Below are 18,593 nucleotides of genomic sequence, written 5' to 3'. Positions count from 1 at the left end.
GGAGCAATGGCGGTTTACAAATAACCCTCTTAAGTATCCTAATTTTAAACTGTATCTTACAGAACAGTTTAATTATTTTATCACTGAGAATGACATCCCAGGTGTGTCTCCTAGTTTACCCTGGGAAACCGCTAAAGCTGTCATCTGTGGCTTGACTATATCATTTTCAGCAAATCTAAAGGAAAAGCAGAGGGCTGAACATCAGATTCTTGAACAACAATGAAGCAAGCTACAGGTAGAGTTTAACCTCAACCTTTCAGAGGACCTGAGGACTACAGCAGCTTTAGACACTCTCCTATCTATGGAGGCTCAGAAATCTATTCTGTCTGCTAAGCATAGGATGTATGAATTTGGAAACAAGCCAAGTAAATATTTGGCAAATTTAGTCTAGGTAAAGGCTGGCTCCCAAGCTATTCCAGTTATAAAAGACAGACCTGGTAGAAGAATTATAACAACAAGGATATTAACAACTCATTCCTTGAATTCTATGAACATTTATACAGTATCAGAGTGCCTCAGTCTCAGATACACAGAGAGAGCTGCTGAACAGGCCTGTCATTCGCGAGGAAGTCATAGAGGCTATCAACGATCTACAAAATAACAAGGCCCCGGGACCTGATAGTCTGACCCAAGAATTTTATAAAGCTTTCAAGAGCCTGTTGATCAACCCTTTGCTCAATGTTATCCTACTCCTTTGAATCTGTCATTGACAGTATGATGGACGCAAACATTTCATTAATTCTAAAAAAGGGCAAGGCTGCAGATGACTGCGCCCTCTACAGGCCAATTGCTTTGCTGGACATGGACTAAAAAATACTAATTAAGGCTTGAAGGTATCGTCTAAGATATAATTTCAGTGGATCAGGCTGGTTTTATACAAGATTGTAATTCATGCAATAATGTACGGAGACTTCTAAATCTCATACAGTATGGCACAAAGTTGAAGGCCAAATCTCTAGTGATTTCCCTTGACGCGGAGAAGGCCTGTTGGGCGTCCTCTCAAAATTGAACTTAAGTGACAACTTTATTAAATGGATATCTCTCTATATGCTTCCCCTCGTACCTCAGTTATTAAAAATGGCCTGAAGTCTCCTGCATTCACAGTGGGGCGGGGCTCCATACAGGGTTGTCCGGACTCACCCCATTTGTTCGCCCTCGCCATAGAGCCCTTGGCAGAGGCCATTAGAAGTAAGGCAGGTCCCACGCAGCATAAAATCTAACCTATGTGCAGACGATGTTCTGCTTTATCTAAACAACCCTGAGGCTTCTATTCCAAGAGCAGTTGAGATAATTAGATCCTTTGGCCAATTTTCAGGTTACAAGATTAATTACCCTAAATCTGAGGCAAGGCCCCTGACCCCTAATGTATCCCCAACTTGCTCTGACTTTTTTCGTTGGTCCTTGTCAGGTTTTGTCTACTTGGGTACACATATTACCCCCTCCCCTCTCTGGCCTGTACAATGCTAATTCCGTGCCCTTAATTCGCAAGATTAGAGAAGACCTGGCCCACTGGACAGACTTGTCACTGTCTCTCCTAAGAAGAGTGAACCTTTTTAAGATGAATATAGTTCCACAATTGTTGTATCCCTTTCAAATAATCCCAGCTCTTTCGACAAGGTAATCACTTTCGCTCACAAACAGCTGTCTTCCTTTCTTTGGAGGAATAAGCAAGCTAGGTTAAACTTACTTACCGGATATTAAACGTTACCAAATTGCATGCCTCTGTAGTTATATGTGGCAGTGGTTTAGAGATGATCCTGAATCTACCTGGCTTACCTTGGAGGAGCTACACACACACACTCTCTCTCTCTAGCCCCCTTTACACAGCCTGTTCAAGGCAGGAATACTGCGCCTTTATTTCGCCTAGCTGTTTTGTATAAAAGGTACAGACACAGAGTCGGAGGGCAGAGTTGCTCTGCCAATAAGCCGGCTACAGAGGTAATCACAGAGCCGGATCGATGTCTGTGTAAAAGGGACAGCTGGCGTGGCAGGGCAGGGAGCTGACACTGATGTGTTACATGTCATGCCTCTGAATCTGGAATGCCGGCCCTTGGACTGGTGGGCCATCCCTCCAAGGCAATGGTAGGGGAAACACTGTCTCCCTAACATTTTATATGCTTGAAATGGGTTTGTTTTAATGTAAAGGGTAATCTTATCCTACAAAACATTCTTAAAGTCTAGAGACTGACAAGAAAACTAGAAAACCAAGAGGGCTTAATCTCTCTCCTCACACCTGTCCACTTAAACCCAGAATTTCCCCCTGGTTTGGTCGACCACACCTTCCCCTTGTGGTCTCGAAGGGGTATAAGGACTGTGGGCGATTTGGTGACATTGGCATTGTGATATCTTTTGATCAGCTCAGAGAGAAGTACAATCGTCCTCAAAATAACTTTTTCAGATATTTGCAAATACCCAGTTTTATCACTGCTGCTATTAAGTTGCACCCCAATGGGTTTTCTCTTTCAGCTGTGGAGTAGGCTATTCAAAATCCTGGCATCAGAAAATCAATCCCAAACAATGAATGCACAGTTCGTATCAGGTCTCTCTGGGAAGCTGATTTTGGAGAGACTATGATGAGTGGGACAGTATTTTGGTAAGGCTCTTCAGGTTCCTTATTTACCAACAAAACTAGGGAGTTGCAATTCAAGGTTATACATAGGCTTCAAGTTACTCCAGTGAAACGTAACAAGTTTAATCCTTTGCTTTCAAAATAGTGTGTGTAAACTACTAAAGGTTCTTGTTTCCACTGTATTTTTGAATGCCCTCTTATTAATGATTTCTAGGTCTCAGTGTGTAAAGAAACTGGCCCTTGAACCTATTTTCTGTATTCTTGGAATACAATCAGCAGCACTGAACCTTAGCCCCTCTTCACTGAGGATGCTTAGGGTGCTTCTTTTTTGTGCGAGGAGTTGTGTTCTGGAAACCTAAGGGACAGTGTTTGAAATCCACTGTCCCTTAGGTTTCACATTGGATTCTGAGTGTTATGGAGCTTATCCCTTTAGAAGCTATAAGCTTCTGGCTCAAGGGCAAACCTTTTTTTATTTGGGACCCCTTCCTAGACTATATTAAAGATGACAGGACCCAGGCCCTTCAGAGTGGTCTCTATAGACTAGCACAAACTGATATCTCGAGGTACATTTGCATGTATGTCTTAGTGTTTAATATGCCATTATCCCGTCATTATGTCTGATTACCCTTGTTATATCCAATTGTATAAACCCTCTGTCTTGGTCTTCATTTATTATGTGTATTTATTTGTATTTACTATGTGTAGTTATTATGTTTTTTTGTATATTTATTTATTTATTGTTTTGTGTGTGTGTGTGGAGAATGTGTTTTAATTCAGGGTAGTTTGGAAAAGATGGTACATATTTTTATCACGCCCTGTCATCCTTAATTGTCTGACCCTTTGGAAATAAATAAATATAATCTTAAAAAAAAGAAAGAAATGGACGCTACATAGACACATTTGGTAGAACACAATTGACTTATGTACAAATAATTAGAAACCACAAGTTGATGTTTACAATGGGTGATTCTAATTAAAGAATTGTTCTCAGAAAGAGGATTTTTATCTGTACTGTGATAACCACAGCACTAGTCTTCCTTCTGTTGGAGGTTTGTCAAGACTTTCAAAAAAGCTACATTTTACCTACAATAATATCTGAAACTCATATTTTGTGAAAGAGAGCAATGACCTATACATTTTAGACAATGTGAAACTAGTAACAGTTTATCTACACTGACTACACTTGGAATTAAACCTGAACCTTTCCTAAATTGATATAAATTTCATCCTCCTTTCTGAGGGAAACACTGTTCTTGGCTCACATTCCTTCATCTGCGTCCTCCTTCTCCAGCCTGCATGAGCACAAGTCCGTATTTCATTTAGTGAAGACTTCCTCCAAAACACAGGCTCTTAAAGTGGCCCTGATTAATCAGGCTCAGTGTTTTCTTCTTCCACGTCTCCTGGATCATGGGCTGCCTACAGGGAGTGTAATTCTTAGCGCTTGCCTTTTGGTGCTTTAATTTAGCCAGTGTTATCACTGGCCCGGGATGAAAGGGCCAGGGCATGAGTGTGGAAATACAGAGGGTTAATTCCACTGTTGGCACTGGGGGTTAAATAAAGTTCACTGAAATATTAAGGTTATGTTTCAGTTAAGGCTTAAGAGGGGAAAAATGTCCACAAGTAAGCTATTTTTTAAGGGAGTTTTGGACAGAAAAAACCCACTAAACTAGAAAATTTACAAATAAAAATAGTTCAAACTGTAAGCATTATTGAACCACTGGCCAGTAGTGCACAAAGCATCAATGTTTGACGTGTGCAATTGACATTTAACTCTTCTCAGATATGACGTTGCTGATTTAAAGGTGCAAACTTAGAGTCCAAAAAATTACCAATGAAATCTCCTAATACAACAGTCTAAATGCTGTCCTCTATTATTTTCTAAAACTGAAACATTAATGGCTTTTTTGGCAGGAAAGCGAAGTGTAGATTTTCATGTTTTGGATATTTTGCTGGTACTAAATGGGTGTGAGTGTAACAGCTGACATCATTGCTCATGACACGCCAATAGAAGCACGAAGAATATGAGTGGTCATTGCATATTTTACATATAAGCTCACTGCAACTGTCCTAACACGAGGAAAATATTTAGCCACAATAAGTGAATGAGCAAATTGACACTAAAAGATAATTGATTTTTCTGTTGTATCAATATTTGGGAAATTACGAGCGCTAAGTGTGGCGTACGTACACACGTGTCAGTGGCACGTTGCGGTAATCTAATAGCGGACGCGGATCACAGCGCTAATCCTGGGAAGCGGACAGGAAGGCCTGTGTTCTGCTGGAATGTTTAGACTACCTGAGCCAATAGACTGATTTTGTGATAGAGGAATACTGGCTTTTCGCTGGTATGTTCCTTTGAACATCCATCACAGCAAGTGATATTTCATAGCAAAGAAAGCTGAAATTGAAACTTTTTTTCCACAGAACCTCCAGAAAGAACAACGGAAATTTCTAATTACATTATCTTGGCTTGAAACTGTGTAGCAGGTACTGTGGAGGAAAACGTGGTACACTATAGGTGAACTGCCAATTAAAAAAGTGGAGAGCGCATTCAAATCATCTTTATACAATAGTTTTTCCCTATTCCACAAGATTCCACAGATGAGATAACAATTTATTTAGATCCTGGAGAACAGTAAACCATGTAATTTGCTCCAACTCCTACGTCCAACCTTCAACTTACCTCCAGCCACTCTCCTGCTCAAGAGGATTCCCCACGAGGTGGACCTCTTGCAGGAATTGACATCCCTCCAAGCTCTCACACACGTTCCTCAACTCTGAAAGAGAAGCAGAGGAACAACTTCCCCTTGTCAATGCGTATTTTCCAACCTATTCGTCATTGTCTAATCTAGTTGTGGTGGGGCTACATCCACTGGAAGAAATAAAAAGAGATGCGTTCCAGAGACTTGTGCACTAATGCATCTTATTTCCATGAAGTCATATACCTGGACTGCCAAAATGAATGCAGTAGCATTCTATAAAAAGGTGGGATCATAGGGGTTTATGGCTAAAAATATATTTGGTGCACGTAAATGTATGTATTTTGTTAAGCGCAATCAATCTGTGTCTGAGTGGGAGTATGGGAATGTCAGCATACAGATGGAATGCAATGAGAACCTGAGAATGGTTGAGCTAATTTTTCAGTGTCACATATTGGCTGTAAAGTTAGTAAAAAAGAAAAGACGAAACAACACAGGTTTTGAATTCATTCACGTTACATGCAAAGTAGAAGCTGGTATGCCTTTATGAAGACGAAAAGGGATTCATAGTCTGTTTAATCAAGACAACCTGTTACCTGATAGGCAGTTGAATCGAAGATCAACGCTTGCAAGGGACACAAAATCAGACATGGAGGGCAGCTGGGTAATTCTAGGAAACACAGATAAACACTGTAACACAGCTGAATACTACACTAAGTGTTTAGCTAACATTCAGCATATATCTAGATTCTTATTCTTTTTTTTTAGTCAAAGATATCATTTACATCATCATGTTTCTATCACAAAACCAAGCAGATATCAAATAGGACTTAAGGAACGTACCTGTTTTGGGCCACAGAGAGGATTTGCATGAGGGGAAGCCAGCAGGCAGTGAGGCCCTGCAGGGAGGAGATGCTGTTGTCATCCAGATGTAGCTCTCTGAGGAGGACCTGGTTGTTCAGACTAGGGGGCTGACGGACAAACAGGGTGAAGTTGTCAGTTAACACTGGTCACACTGAGGGGTTAGACTAACTTTACATTGCTGCTGCTGGTCCAGCAGCGCCTAAATGACCCCGTCCATCAATGTCAGTTGTTTTAGTCCTGCTGTGTTTACAGTCATCAGTGTCGGCCACAAGTGAAACTCTGTAGGGACCTTTGGAAATACTGAAGATGTATACATTATCATACAAATGACTTTTGTTCATATGTTTTTTTATTTTGCATGTAACTTTTTCTTGACTTTGCCTCATAAATTACATGTGAGTTAAAATCTCAAAGAAAGAGAAAGATAAGCTTCAGTAATTGCACATTTTTTTCTCTAACTGTTGATTATTCTCAATACAGACATTTGGGCATTTCATTTTTGGGTATAATTAATAACATTAATTAATTACTTTCATTCATGTGTGTCAGTGACAGGGCCTTGGTATTGTGCATGCTGACACTTTCTCTCTTTTAGTTCAAATGACACTTGTATGAGTGACCAATTCAAAAATGCATTTCCGCCTTCAGTTTGATGTTTCTGGGCTCGTAGGTCTAATTTCACCTTTTTTCAACTTGTAAATTTGCACTTTCAGACACTGTTTCCCTTCCCCTCATGAATTCTAACCATCTATCCATTATCTATGCCTGATTTTGTTAGGTTTAAATATATTAGTCCATATGTATTTGTTATACTTTTTGAGATTTTAGTTTGAAGGTTTGATATCCATACCAGATGCCTACTCTAATGTTCATATTATTTATCACTCCAAGTGGCCTCAAACACCTATCTCTGGGAAGGGAATTTAAATGTAAATTCTTGCTTCTGCTCCTGAATTACAAAAGGCGAAAAAATAAATGGACAGTAAACACACTGTTTTCATGATGTGGACCTAATTCAACACAACATGCTGACTTACAAGCCCCGCACCCCCCTCAAACATCCAAACCAGTTTCCATATAGGTCTCCAAAAATAGCAACACTGAACAGTGATCAGCTGTGGCTGTTTTTACCTCAGCAAGGCTGTTGGCTGTCAGGTCCAGTGTGTTGAGCAGAGCACTGTTCTCCAGACCCTCCACGTTTACCAGGTGGTTGTGTGAGCAGTCCAGGTGTAGGAGTGTGTATACGTCCCTCAACCCTTTAGTGCTGATCAGCTGGTTGTGATCCACTGACAACCTCTGCAGTCTCCTCAGAGACTCCAGACCAGCTGGGGTTGAGATCAAAATGAGAAGAAGCCACTACTGAGACTGGGAAACAGCTCAACATAAGTCTGCATGTTAATAGTAAATCATGCATAAGTATGTCTAAAAGCTCAAGTTGAAATGAGACCGTCATCATCTTTGTATGATGTGGGTTTATGAGTCAGTTTTAGAGGTGAGCCACAACAAAGTTTTTCAGTAATACAGTAGCTCAATATACAATTCAATGTGTTTGACCTCTTTCCTGGCCAATATCTATTCATGACTTCAGCCTCAGGGCTCAGGTTGAGTTCAGTAAATAGATCACATTTCAATACATACATAAAGTGTATGAAACGCAGGGCTTAAAAAGAAGCGAGATGCTGCCCTCTTGTGTAGAACTGCAGACTTGCCAGACGTGAACATTTCAAGCTGCTACATACATACATACAGATTACACATCATTATGACAATATATGTTCTAATCTCTATGTTTTTATCTTATTTTATATTTTCTCAAGTTTGAAACATCAAAGTGAATGTGTCATGGGATACTGTATACAGTAAGGAATTTTCCGAGTCTCACCGATGCGGGTGATGGAGTTGTGTGAGAGGTCTAGAACGGCCAGATTGTCAGCACCACTCAAACCATGAATGGACATCAGCATGTTGTGGCCGAGTCGAAGAACTCGTAAACTGGTCATATTTTCACAGTCCACAAAAGAGATGTCATTTTCCTGTAACAAATCAAAGGAAGATCTTAGGACACAAGCAAATCCACCACTACTGATCTCCCCTTCTCTAAAGATACTTCTGATCTTTGCTGTCCTGTAGCACAAAACAGAGGTTAAAAAAAGATCTCAAATTATTTCATGTCCCTTCAAAAAAATCCTATAAATAACAGTAATAAATCATTATATATTGACTGAATATTCACCTGTACATCAATGTAGCAGAGCTCTGGTAACTGATTGATGCCTTCCAGGGCTTTGAGTCCGCACCGTCTGAGGGTGAGGGACCGAAGTTGACAACACTGGGCGAGAGTGGATAAGCTACAGCCAGGCAAGTCCTCCAGAGTCACTGTGGTCACCTGAAACAGAGAAAGTGGAGAGGTTAAGGAGGAAAGCATGACATGGCAAAGATATATATTGTTAATTGCATTGGTCTTTTCTTTAAGTCATTATATGTAGAATATAGAAAACGTGTGACTTTGGTACCCCCTAGTGGCAGCATAAAAAACACTGTGGCAGCACATACATTTCTACATTACTTTTTACTTTTTTGGCATGAAACGTTACAAGCAATAACGGCACAAAATACAGGCACTTCAGCCTAAAATGCGCAAATTACATATTCAATTAATTACATTCATAAGAAGTGGTATTCTCAGTAGGTTTGGTTCTGTGTATCAGTATAAATGCTCTGCATTTGTACAAATCATACCTCTTTCAGGGATTTCCAGCCTGTGGACTGAAACAGAGTATCTGGGCTGAGCGGTGGCAGGCTGCTGGCCTCGGCGACCCTCCTCGGTCCTCTCCAACTTCGGACAGATCCTCTCTGCTTCCTCCTGTTCTGGAGGGAGAGTTTGGACCAGGGGATGCAGTCTTTCATCCACGACAACCTCTTCTGCTCTGTGCGCTCTGGGAGGCACAGGAGCAAAGAGCCAGAAGAAGAAGAAGAAGAAGTGGAAGGCCTTATCACTGGATCTTCTCCGCCCGTAGTTTTACATACAGAGCTCTGACTAATGTCCAGGTCATGTTGTTGTAGAGTTTCAGTGATGGTGGGACTGACTGTGGACTCACTGTGTAAAGGAGCAGGGCTTGAAGAGGTCTGGGAGTTCTCTGTGTTATCTGTGTTCTCTCTCTCATTTTCAGTTTTCCTGCTCTTATTTTCTCTCTTCTTCTCTTGCAGCTCATTCACTCTAATCCGTTTTTCTGCCTTTTCCTCATCCTGAATTATAAACGCTGTGATGTCATCCTCATCTTTGAGTCCTCTTCCTTCTGTTTTTATGTTTTCTTCTTCGTTTTTTCTCACCTCTTCCTCAATCTGCCTCTTCTCTGCCTCTATATTTATTCTCCCGTCTTCCGTTTTCCTCATGCCCTCCTCTTCCTGCTTCTTCTCTTCGTACTTGTTTTTTCTGTCAGGTTCCATCTGTCTGTTGTCTGCTTCATACCCTTTTTTTTCATCCTTCTCTTCTTTGAGTTTTATTTCTTCCTGTGTTTTTCTGTAATCGTCTTCCTCCCTCTGTCTCCTCATCTCTTCCTCCTGCCTCCTCCTCTCTTCCTTTTTCGCTTTCCTTTCATCTTTCTTTTTCCTTTTCTCATCCTCTTCCTTGGTTCTTTTTTCTTCTTCCAATTTTCTATCTTCCTCTTCTATTCCTCTTACCTCCTCCTCCATCTCCTTCTTCATGTTTATCTTCTCACTTTTCCTCTCCTCCTCCTCCTCCCTTGTTTTCCTCTCCTTTTCTACCTTTTTCATCCTCTCCTCAAGTCTTATTTCCTCATCTCTATTTCCATGTTCTTTTTCACCCGTCTTCCTCATCTCTTCATATGTCTTTCTCTCTGCCTCTATCTTTTTTCTGTCATCCTCCTCTTTCTCTTTCCTCGCCTCCTCCTGTTTTTTCCTCTCTTCAACCTCCTTTATTATCATCACCTCTTCCTTTATTCTCACATTTTTCTCTTCTCTCCTTTTCTGCTCTTCCTTTTCCTTCTTTCTCCACTCCTCCTCCTTCTTAAGTCTTATTTCTTCCTCCATCTTTCCATTCTTCTCTTCTTCAAACTTCTTCCTTGCCACTTCTACCTTTTTTCTTTCTTCCTCTTTCTTTATCCTCTTATTCCTCTCCTCTTCCACCTTCATTCTTCTCATCTCATCCTCCAGCTTCTTCTTTTCCAGCTCTATCTTGTGTCTTTCCTCTTCTTTTTTCTTATTTTCTTCCTTCTCTATTCTCCTCTTTTCCTCTTCTTCCCTCTTTTCCCACTCCTCCTGCTTTTTTCTTCTCTCTTCTTCTTCCTTAAGTCTAATTTCTTCTATTTTTCTCTTTTCCGCTTCCTCTCTCGTCCTCCTCATCTCTTCCTCCATCCTTTTCCTCTCTGCCTCTATCTTACTTTTTAACTCTTCCCATTTCCTCCTGTTTTCCTCTTCCCTTTTGATCCTTTCTTCTTCCGCCTTCTTTTTTTTCTCTATCTCTTCCTTCATTCTCTTCCACTCCTCTTCCTTTATCTTCCTTTCTTCCGCCACTCGTCTCTGTAAGTTGCTGATCAGCTCCTGGTCAGTGAAGACAGCCAACAAAGTTAGCTAAACAAATTCCCATGGAAATGATAAACAACCCACAACCCATTCACCTAAAGACAAACATAGAACTATGACTGCGAAGTGTAGTTTACAATGATTTGGTGTCTGAAATCATTGATGCTCTGAGTTGTGAAGTAAAGTTGTTGAAATAATGATGACTGTAGCGCCTACACTCGTCGTGTAAAACCCCTGTACGTTGGACAGGTGGTGAAAAATACAACAAGAGGATTCAGGCATACCTGCTGAATCAACAACTCCTGTTCAAGTTTCTCCTGAGCCCTCTTCCCCTTCAACTCAAGCTCCTTCTGATGGAGCTGGATACAGAAAACAGTCATAACATTATAAACATAATAATGGCATACATTGTGACATTTTACACTTTTTAAAACAAAGTTATCTCTCTCTCTCATTCATACTTGTCACACTAGTTTCTACTACTATTATTACTACTACTACTACTACTACTACTACTACTACTACTACTACGACTACTACTATTACTACTATTACTAGTTTCCCTTTTTCAGTAGGACGTATATGAGACAACGCACTACACAATGGAGGATTAGATACTTGCTCAACTAAAATAGTTACTAAGAGTTATCAGGACACAAAACATGGTGAATAAATGGTGAGTCCAGAGTGACTCACCTTCTCTGCCTCCATTATCTTCTTCAGCTCCTCCTGGAAGTCCCTCTCTCTTTGTCTCCTTCGCTCCTCCTTCTTCATCTCCTCACGGTGTTGCCTCTCTTGTTCCACCTCATATTCATCGCTTTTCTTTCCTCGTGTCCTCGTGTCCAGTGCCAAATGTTGCTCACACTCTGTATATTCATCTGTTCCAGCTTCATCTGTGACAAGTATAAAAGCTCACAGACTTCAAGCTGTCACAACGAGTGTAGAGAAATACACATGTACGATAGAGGGAGCATTTGGGCCAATCAGTTTCAAGTTTTTTGTCTAATGACCATGATGTCGACAGTGAATTTGCATAAAAGCTTTAAATTACTCTGAAATGTAACTCTTAACCCTCTTCCCCGTGTACAAGATGGGGTTACGCATCCTCTGTATGTTCACCTTCATCATTATTCTACTAAACTACATGATCTGTATGAAAGAAAAAAATAGGACAATGGTGACCTCTTGTGAGCAAAAGCTCTATTACCAAAAAGGGTTTTAGTGCACTGGGAGATCACAAGGCCACAACAGTGCAATGAAAAAGGAACAGAGAGGAGAGAGAAGGAATTCAGCATCATCTTCCATCTTATCTGTGATATTAACTACAATATTTAACATGGCAGTGCTTCCCATAGAAACAGAAGACTGTAACTTTGACTGAAAAGAGTAACATTTTACCCACAGCGGTGTATTAGTATGTGCATAAACCTCAAGAGAATATTGTAAGTAAACAATTTAGATATGTACGTACATGACAGATGAGATTTTATGATTGTAATGATGAACTTTTTCACCTCAGCGCTCATTGAGGCACAACATTATGACATTATATAATGACATATCACTCAGCACTACTGATGTGAGATGCTTTATCACTTTTGTACCTATATTTGCACACTTTGAATTAATATCATGCTATCATGCTGGCGTAAGGATACTGGGGAGATAATGTGATAATGCTCATGAATAGTGCTTTTTATTCACAAGCTCTGGAGCAGAGTTGGAAACTAAAGTGCAAAGTTTGTGAGCAAATGTTGATGCTTTTAATTGGAAAATGAGCATGAAAAAGATAACATTACTAAGATTAACTAACATAACTAAGAGAAATTTTCTCTTCCTCTGCTGTCGTTTAAATAAAGCCAGCCTTCACCATGTGAAGTTTTTTTTTTTTTAATCTACAAAATTTCAGTAGATGTATGAATGTGAGTCTTGTGTTTCTCAGTTTGTAGTGCAAATTGTGTCACCCTGCAGGCTTTACACATCACTGCACGGAGCATTTTCACTTCATTTTTCTGATTATGTACTGTACCTTCTTTGTTGTGACACACTGACACATTGTGAGTGAAAAGTGCCTCTGTCTCTGTGGGTGCAGGAAGAAGGCGGGTGTCAGTGAAAGTGTTGTTCTCCTCATTTTCTGTGCCACACGTAACCTGTATGAGGCAATGTAAGAAAGTCTGTTGTATTTTTGGATGTGTCATACAGGTAAGAGAGTTGACATTGAATTGTAATGAGGAGCAATTACCGGCTCATTCAGTGTCATCATGTCCTCATCGAGTGCAGTAGGCAGGTCTCCTCGTCTCATGTCCTCAGTGTGATGTGATGCAGTGAGATCTGAAGGGAAGAAGAGAAGGAAAAGTCTTTATCCATTGGAATCATCTAGAAATGCTGAATAGTTGACTGATTAAATCATGAAAGTGCCAGGCTACATTTGTCATTTAATAAATCGTGCTTAAATAGAGACGCTGTAGTAATGTCTTTCCCTTGTTTACCACAGAAAAGCAGTGCATAAAGAAGCACAAAAAAAATGTTGCATGATGTGCTTGATATTCAACAAGCTGCCATACCTTCAAGTTCCTCAAGGATGAGCTTCTCACAAACTGCTGCTCTGCTTTTTGAAGTTTCAAAGTAGCTAAGAAGTGACTGAGGAATTTCATCTGAGGCCTGTTGTCAGAAAATCACTTTAAAGTTAGATTAGTCCATATATGATACGAGTGATATATAGTGAGCATGAACAGAATATTACACAGTTGTGCATTCATTTCAACGCGAAACATAATAAAATACATTTAGCTTGCGTGAACTTCACCTGTCAAGCTAACATTAACAAATGTTAATTTCAACTATTTCTTTAAGTAACAGTTAGTTATCCAGGCCTCGTCTTAACTTACCTCCTCTTCGTGAAATGAAAAGCTCTTCTGCTCTTCTTTAGTTTCTCCTTCATCCGTATCAGAGATGACCAAGTTATTCAGCTCCCGCATGATTGTTGCACACATCTCATTAGTATCCGTCATGGTTTTTAAACGTCAGACAGGTTTTTTTCAATTCAGTTAACATCGTTTATCGTCAGAAATGTATCTTGAGTTGTTGTTACTATCGGGAAATGCCCATAGTTATCTAAATAATATGCTGTTTAGCACGTAAAAGCTAATTTATAACATATATAACATGCAGAACAAGTCAAAATGAAGCTTTCGCGTCTTGGAGATACTTCAGTCTCCATGGAGACGATGTGAACTACGGAACCTCGCAAGGGACAAATCGTGCAAAAGGCAAATGGAAACTTTACTATCGCTCTTATGCTTGAAAGTCCCTTTTAGAAAAATGTACTGAGTTGTCTGACATTTGTGTGTTTTGCTTAAAAGAAAGCGAAACTGTCATTCATCTTTGTAAAGAGTACAGCACTGTAATAGTTTTGAATAGTTATCCATCTTTGTTATTATAGCTGGATTTTTTCAACTAATTTTTTTTTAATTTCAGATCTGAATTGTTGGTTATTTTCCTTTTCCTTGCAGAATTCTTTATTCACAATTTAAAGTTAGTTAAAATTGTCATAAAACTTAACATATTGTTAGTAGACCTCAAATTTCATGAGACATATTGAAAGCAACAAAGAACATATATATTTTTTACATTTTGAGAAGGGAATTATGTTTTATAATGTAAACCCTATGAAGTAGATCCAAGGTGTAATGATATTTATAATTTATATTATATTACACTGTGTGTTTGTTCATTGTTCTTTTTTTAGGCAAAATACTTTAGTTCTGCAGGAATTACGTCAAAGTCCTTTATTGATTTATTTATTGAGCACAGCAATATTCAGATATTTATAAATGAAAAGATTCATCAGAAATATAAGGAGAGGAAAGGAAATGAACAAAATTACAACTGTTAGGTGAAAAACATAGAAATTATCACTTATAAAATTGACTTGTTTTGGCCGACTAGTGTTACACTTTTGTGCAATGAGCAGTCTGAGAACAGCGGTACTGCAGGGTGGCAGCAACTCTGTTTGAAAATAAAAGGTAGTGTCATGGACTTGTGTGGGCATTTTGGGCAGCCAGCTAGAAGGGGTCAGTGAGACCTTGTAGGTGAATCACAAGACCAGAAGAACAAAAAATATGTTGGGCTGTAAACAATGCACACTTTTTCTATGGCATTTCATCACAAAGACCGGTTCCTCTCTCCCGTGGTGAAGGCTCTGCACTCGTACTGTATTCTGTCTCTTTGAGGAGATTCCAGTGGCCCACACAGGTTCCCATACACATTCCCGAGGGCTTACTAAAAGGAACCCAGTCTCCTTCCTCAAAGTTTCAAAGGAGAACAGCATGTCCTCCATCCCAAACTGTTTGCTCCGGAGACACACTAAGGCCTGTTCTCCGTTCTCGTGACGGTTCAGGAGGAAAACAAAACAACAGAATGGCGCCAGATCAGACTCATTTTCTCTTCAAAGGACAAAACTGAATTCCACAGCGACAATGAAAGGCACCACATCTACAACACTTACTGTATGTGGCCTGCAAGGTCAACACCATTAGAATCTTCACAGGTTCAGAACAGACATGCCTTCATAAAGGTCATTGTGGGTCAAAGCACAACTTCAGTCCTGAGACTGACAGCCAGAAACAGGACAGCTTGGTGCTGCCCCCCGTTGTTGGAGTCAAACTGCCTGTCCCTTATGTTTCATTAGGTCCTCTAAGATTCATTGACCAAGTTCAATTGCTCAAAAAGGCTCCATCAGCAAGCCTTGTCCGCTCCGATTAGGGCCAGGCCCTTTGTCAGTGGGCAAGGTGTCCATCGCTTTTGTCCAAGTGCAGAGAGCCCAGACAGCAGCCAGACAGGGCCAAGCTGCAGATTTATACAGCAGATTATGCCAGTCAATGGCGGCTCCGGCCCAAACGCAGCAGCGGTTTGGATAGCAGCCGTGTGTTTACACTGTCAAGTGTTTTCTGTTACTCGTCTGTAGCCATTATCTTGGCAGCCACTGGACCTATCAAGCCTATCATTTCCATCTGGGGGCTTTGACGAAAGGAGGGATTGGAGGGAAAAATTACCACAACCAAAATATCATCCTTCCACCTACTGCAATATAATGTAAAGTCACTCTTTGCGAATTACAGATTTAGTGATAATGAGACGTAACTGATGCATGAAATAAATTAGTAAATTGTGGTGTTCAACATTTATTTTCCTCTTGTGTAGACCTGGATTAGTCTATTCAGAATACTTAGTTGCCATGAATTTAGCTAATAACCTGAATGAAAATACAACCCAGAACCAAAATATTTCCCATGCATGAACTCAACCTCACATTTCACACCCCAGTGCTGGAAAAACGGATGATTCTTCTCAATGCACTGAGCCAGATTATAGGCTTCTGAGAGTAAGACGACTTGTATGCAGACCTGATAGTTTAAACATATTAGGTGCACGTGAGGGGGGAAATATTTAAGCAAGCTAATCCTGTACGAATGCCATTGTAAGCCTAATCATTACTAAGTTGCATTCTTGTAGTTATCTGCTGTCAAATCAAATTCCCACTCACAAAGCCAATATCTCGTTGTTTCTTCACACTATAGCTGCACAATATTGCTCAAATTGGTGCAGTTCACCCAGTTCATCCTTAACACCCTCCTAACCGAGATTATCTCTCCTTCAGTGGGATGACAACAGCAGTGAATCGGTTGGACCTGGACACAGATTTACATTGCCTTTCAAAGTTATCGTTACGCTGCCAGTGTGACCTTAGTACATCTAAATCTGCTTCAAATGACTGTGGGATTACTGTGATCAGAATTCCCCCTAACAAGCTGGGGGTGAAGAATAGATCTGCTCCTGGTTCATTGAGTTAAAGTCCTAGTCCTAGATTTTATTCATCATTAAGACACTTCTTCCCCGTTAGTGATTTTGTAAATGTGTGATATTACAAGGATTAATCAATGTTTTAAAGGTCATATACAAACATTTGCACACATCTTAGCAAATATCTAAAAGTAACATGCAGAGAACAGTATTTCCCTGCAGAGCTATCAATGGTAACATTGACAACCGGGAGCAAAACGAAATGTGAGCTCTTTTGTTCACTAAGGGACTGAATATTGCAAATGCACACAGCATGTCTTAGGCTAAATGCAATATTTTGTGCCGAGCCACAGTCCATGCACAGAGATCCACTGTTTCGAGGCAGAATGGCTCGCAGTGTGTGACTGAGACAAACTGTTGAAGACACTGCTGACTCTCTCAGAATATTTAATGTAACATTTGCTATTTAACAAAACACTCACACATGAGGAAAACTGACCAAAAAATAATCAATTTGATCCTTTTTAGATGACACTGATTACTATTACTAGTATGCAGTAAGTAAATTCTTTCCAAAGGCCTAGTAATCATTCATCCTGTTTATACTGGCCTTTAGAAGATCCTTTCAAAATGCACTTACAAGTGATGGGGGCCAAAATCCACAAGCTTCCCTCTGTGCAAAAATGTGTTTAAGAGTTTATCTGACGCTAATTTGAAGCTTCAGTTGTTCAAATAAGTCAAATCAAGAAGATATCTTTCAATGTTACAGTGTTTTTAGGTTCAAAGTCTCTCTTATTGTTACTATACTTCCACCACTCTCGGAAACACTAAAGGGGATATTTTATGCTAAAAGCTGTAAATGCTGTAAACGTGGTAGATATCTACTTGATGTGACTAACTCAGACTGCTGAAGCCTCATAAAAGCTTCAGATAAACTCTTAAATGCATTTTTGCACAAAATGACATGCTGTGGATTTTGGCCCCCATCACTTACATTGAAAGCACATTTGAAGGGGATCTTTTAATAGCCAGTATAAACAGGAGGAATGATTACAGCGAGGAAAATCTCTTTCAGTGTTTATATGGGCACCTGACTGTTGTTTCAACACAGACTTGAAAATTCAAAATTGACTTTAATTGAAAAATTCTAAACCTTTCCTTTAACCACAGCGGAGCTGAGCTAATGAATCTGAGACAGTGCAGAGGGGGAGTTGCTTAGTTATCTATTTCAAATATAGTAACATGGTGTAAACCTGTAACATGATATTAGTGTTATTTTGTGGTTGTTGGTTACTTAATTCCTCCAGCTAAGCACTACACAGTATCAGCAGTTCTGTAGTAGAGCCACTCACCTGCACAGCTGTAGAAGTCATCATTTAAAGTGACTTTAGCATCAGTGCTTTTAGCTAACAGTAGTGTTAGCTTGTTGTCCTTTTTAGCTTGCTAAAGTTTTTGCCAAAACAAATTTGCAGCACTGAAATGTGTCCTACTAAACAGAGGTTGGACATAAGGAGATTTTTTATGAAGACTCAAGAGTTAAATAGTGTATAGTAAATAAAAACAGTTGCAACATTTTTGTGAACTTTCACCTGGCTACCTAGCCAGCTAACATTACCTCTGAGTTTAAAGCCCTTTTGCTAACATTTTCTTGTCGATTAAATGCAATATAGTGTAAATAGGTGCCATTCAATTTGAGTTTGAAGCCCTTTTGCTAAGATTTTCTTGTCGTTTAAATGCAATATACAATATAGTGTAAATAAGTGCCATTCATTATAGCTGTAGATAGTTACTGATAAGGGGCTAGTTTGATCATAAAGCAGATAATTACTGGTAACGGCTTGCATTGGTGTGAACATGAACATACGCATTGTGAAACTGTGCACTCTCAAAAAACTTGATGCCCCTGATTATAGCTGTTTCACTCTAGTGGAGTATAAATTGTGAGTGTAGTCTTGAGATGAAGCATTACATTTGGAGTACTTTCACCTGCATGCACCCCTCTGATGTACCATCACTTTTATTGTGATTTTCCAAAAATTCTCTGCACTGCCATACATGGAAACACCAAACCACACTGTGAGGATAAAACAATCCATAAAGAGGGATAAAAGAGAGCA

General features: G+C 39.8%; 1 protein-coding gene across 1 annotated transcript in view; it reads right to left on the bottom strand.

Annotated features, from left to right (window-relative positions):
- Positions 1 to 13,913, bottom strand: part of lrriq1 (leucine-rich repeats and IQ motif containing 1) — a 41,668-nt gene extending 27,755 nt beyond the window's left edge. Inside the window, exons 1-16 of the mRNA XM_044356518.1 lie at positions 13,563 to 13,913; positions 13,239 to 13,335; positions 12,941 to 13,005; positions 12,704 to 12,824; positions 11,371 to 11,567; positions 10,959 to 11,033; positions 10,228 to 10,692; positions 10,036 to 10,122; positions 9,814 to 9,969; positions 8,872 to 9,678; positions 8,366 to 8,518; positions 8,015 to 8,165; positions 7,264 to 7,457; positions 6,112 to 6,239; positions 5,865 to 5,938; positions 5,253 to 5,346 (exon numbers count right to left, since the gene is read on the bottom strand). Of these exons, the coding sequence (XP_044212453.1) occupies positions 5,253 to 5,346; positions 5,865 to 5,938; positions 6,112 to 6,239; positions 7,264 to 7,457; positions 8,015 to 8,165; positions 8,366 to 8,518; positions 8,872 to 9,678; positions 9,814 to 9,969; positions 10,036 to 10,122; positions 10,228 to 10,692; positions 10,959 to 11,033; positions 11,371 to 11,567; positions 12,704 to 12,824; positions 12,941 to 13,005; positions 13,239 to 13,335; positions 13,563 to 13,685 (2,987 nt within the window). The 5' untranslated portion in view covers positions 13,686 to 13,913. The remainder of the gene's footprint in view (positions 1 to 5,252; positions 5,347 to 5,864; positions 5,939 to 6,111; positions 6,240 to 7,263; positions 7,458 to 8,014; positions 8,166 to 8,365; positions 8,519 to 8,871; positions 9,679 to 9,813; positions 9,970 to 10,035; positions 10,123 to 10,227; positions 10,693 to 10,958; positions 11,034 to 11,370; positions 11,568 to 12,703; positions 12,825 to 12,940; positions 13,006 to 13,238; positions 13,336 to 13,562) is intronic.
- Between the last annotated feature and the right edge of the window lie 4,680 nt (positions 13,914 to 18,593).

The sequence above is a fragment of the Thunnus albacares genome, chromosome 7 (genome assembly GCF_914725855.1).
Source record: "Thunnus albacares chromosome 7, fThuAlb1.1, whole genome shotgun sequence".
Lineage (NCBI taxonomy): Eukaryota > Metazoa > Chordata > Actinopteri > Scombriformes > Scombridae > Thunnus > Thunnus albacares.
The sequence above is the reverse complement of the archived record's forward strand: the minus strand, read 5'-3'. Positions and strand labels throughout refer to the sequence as shown.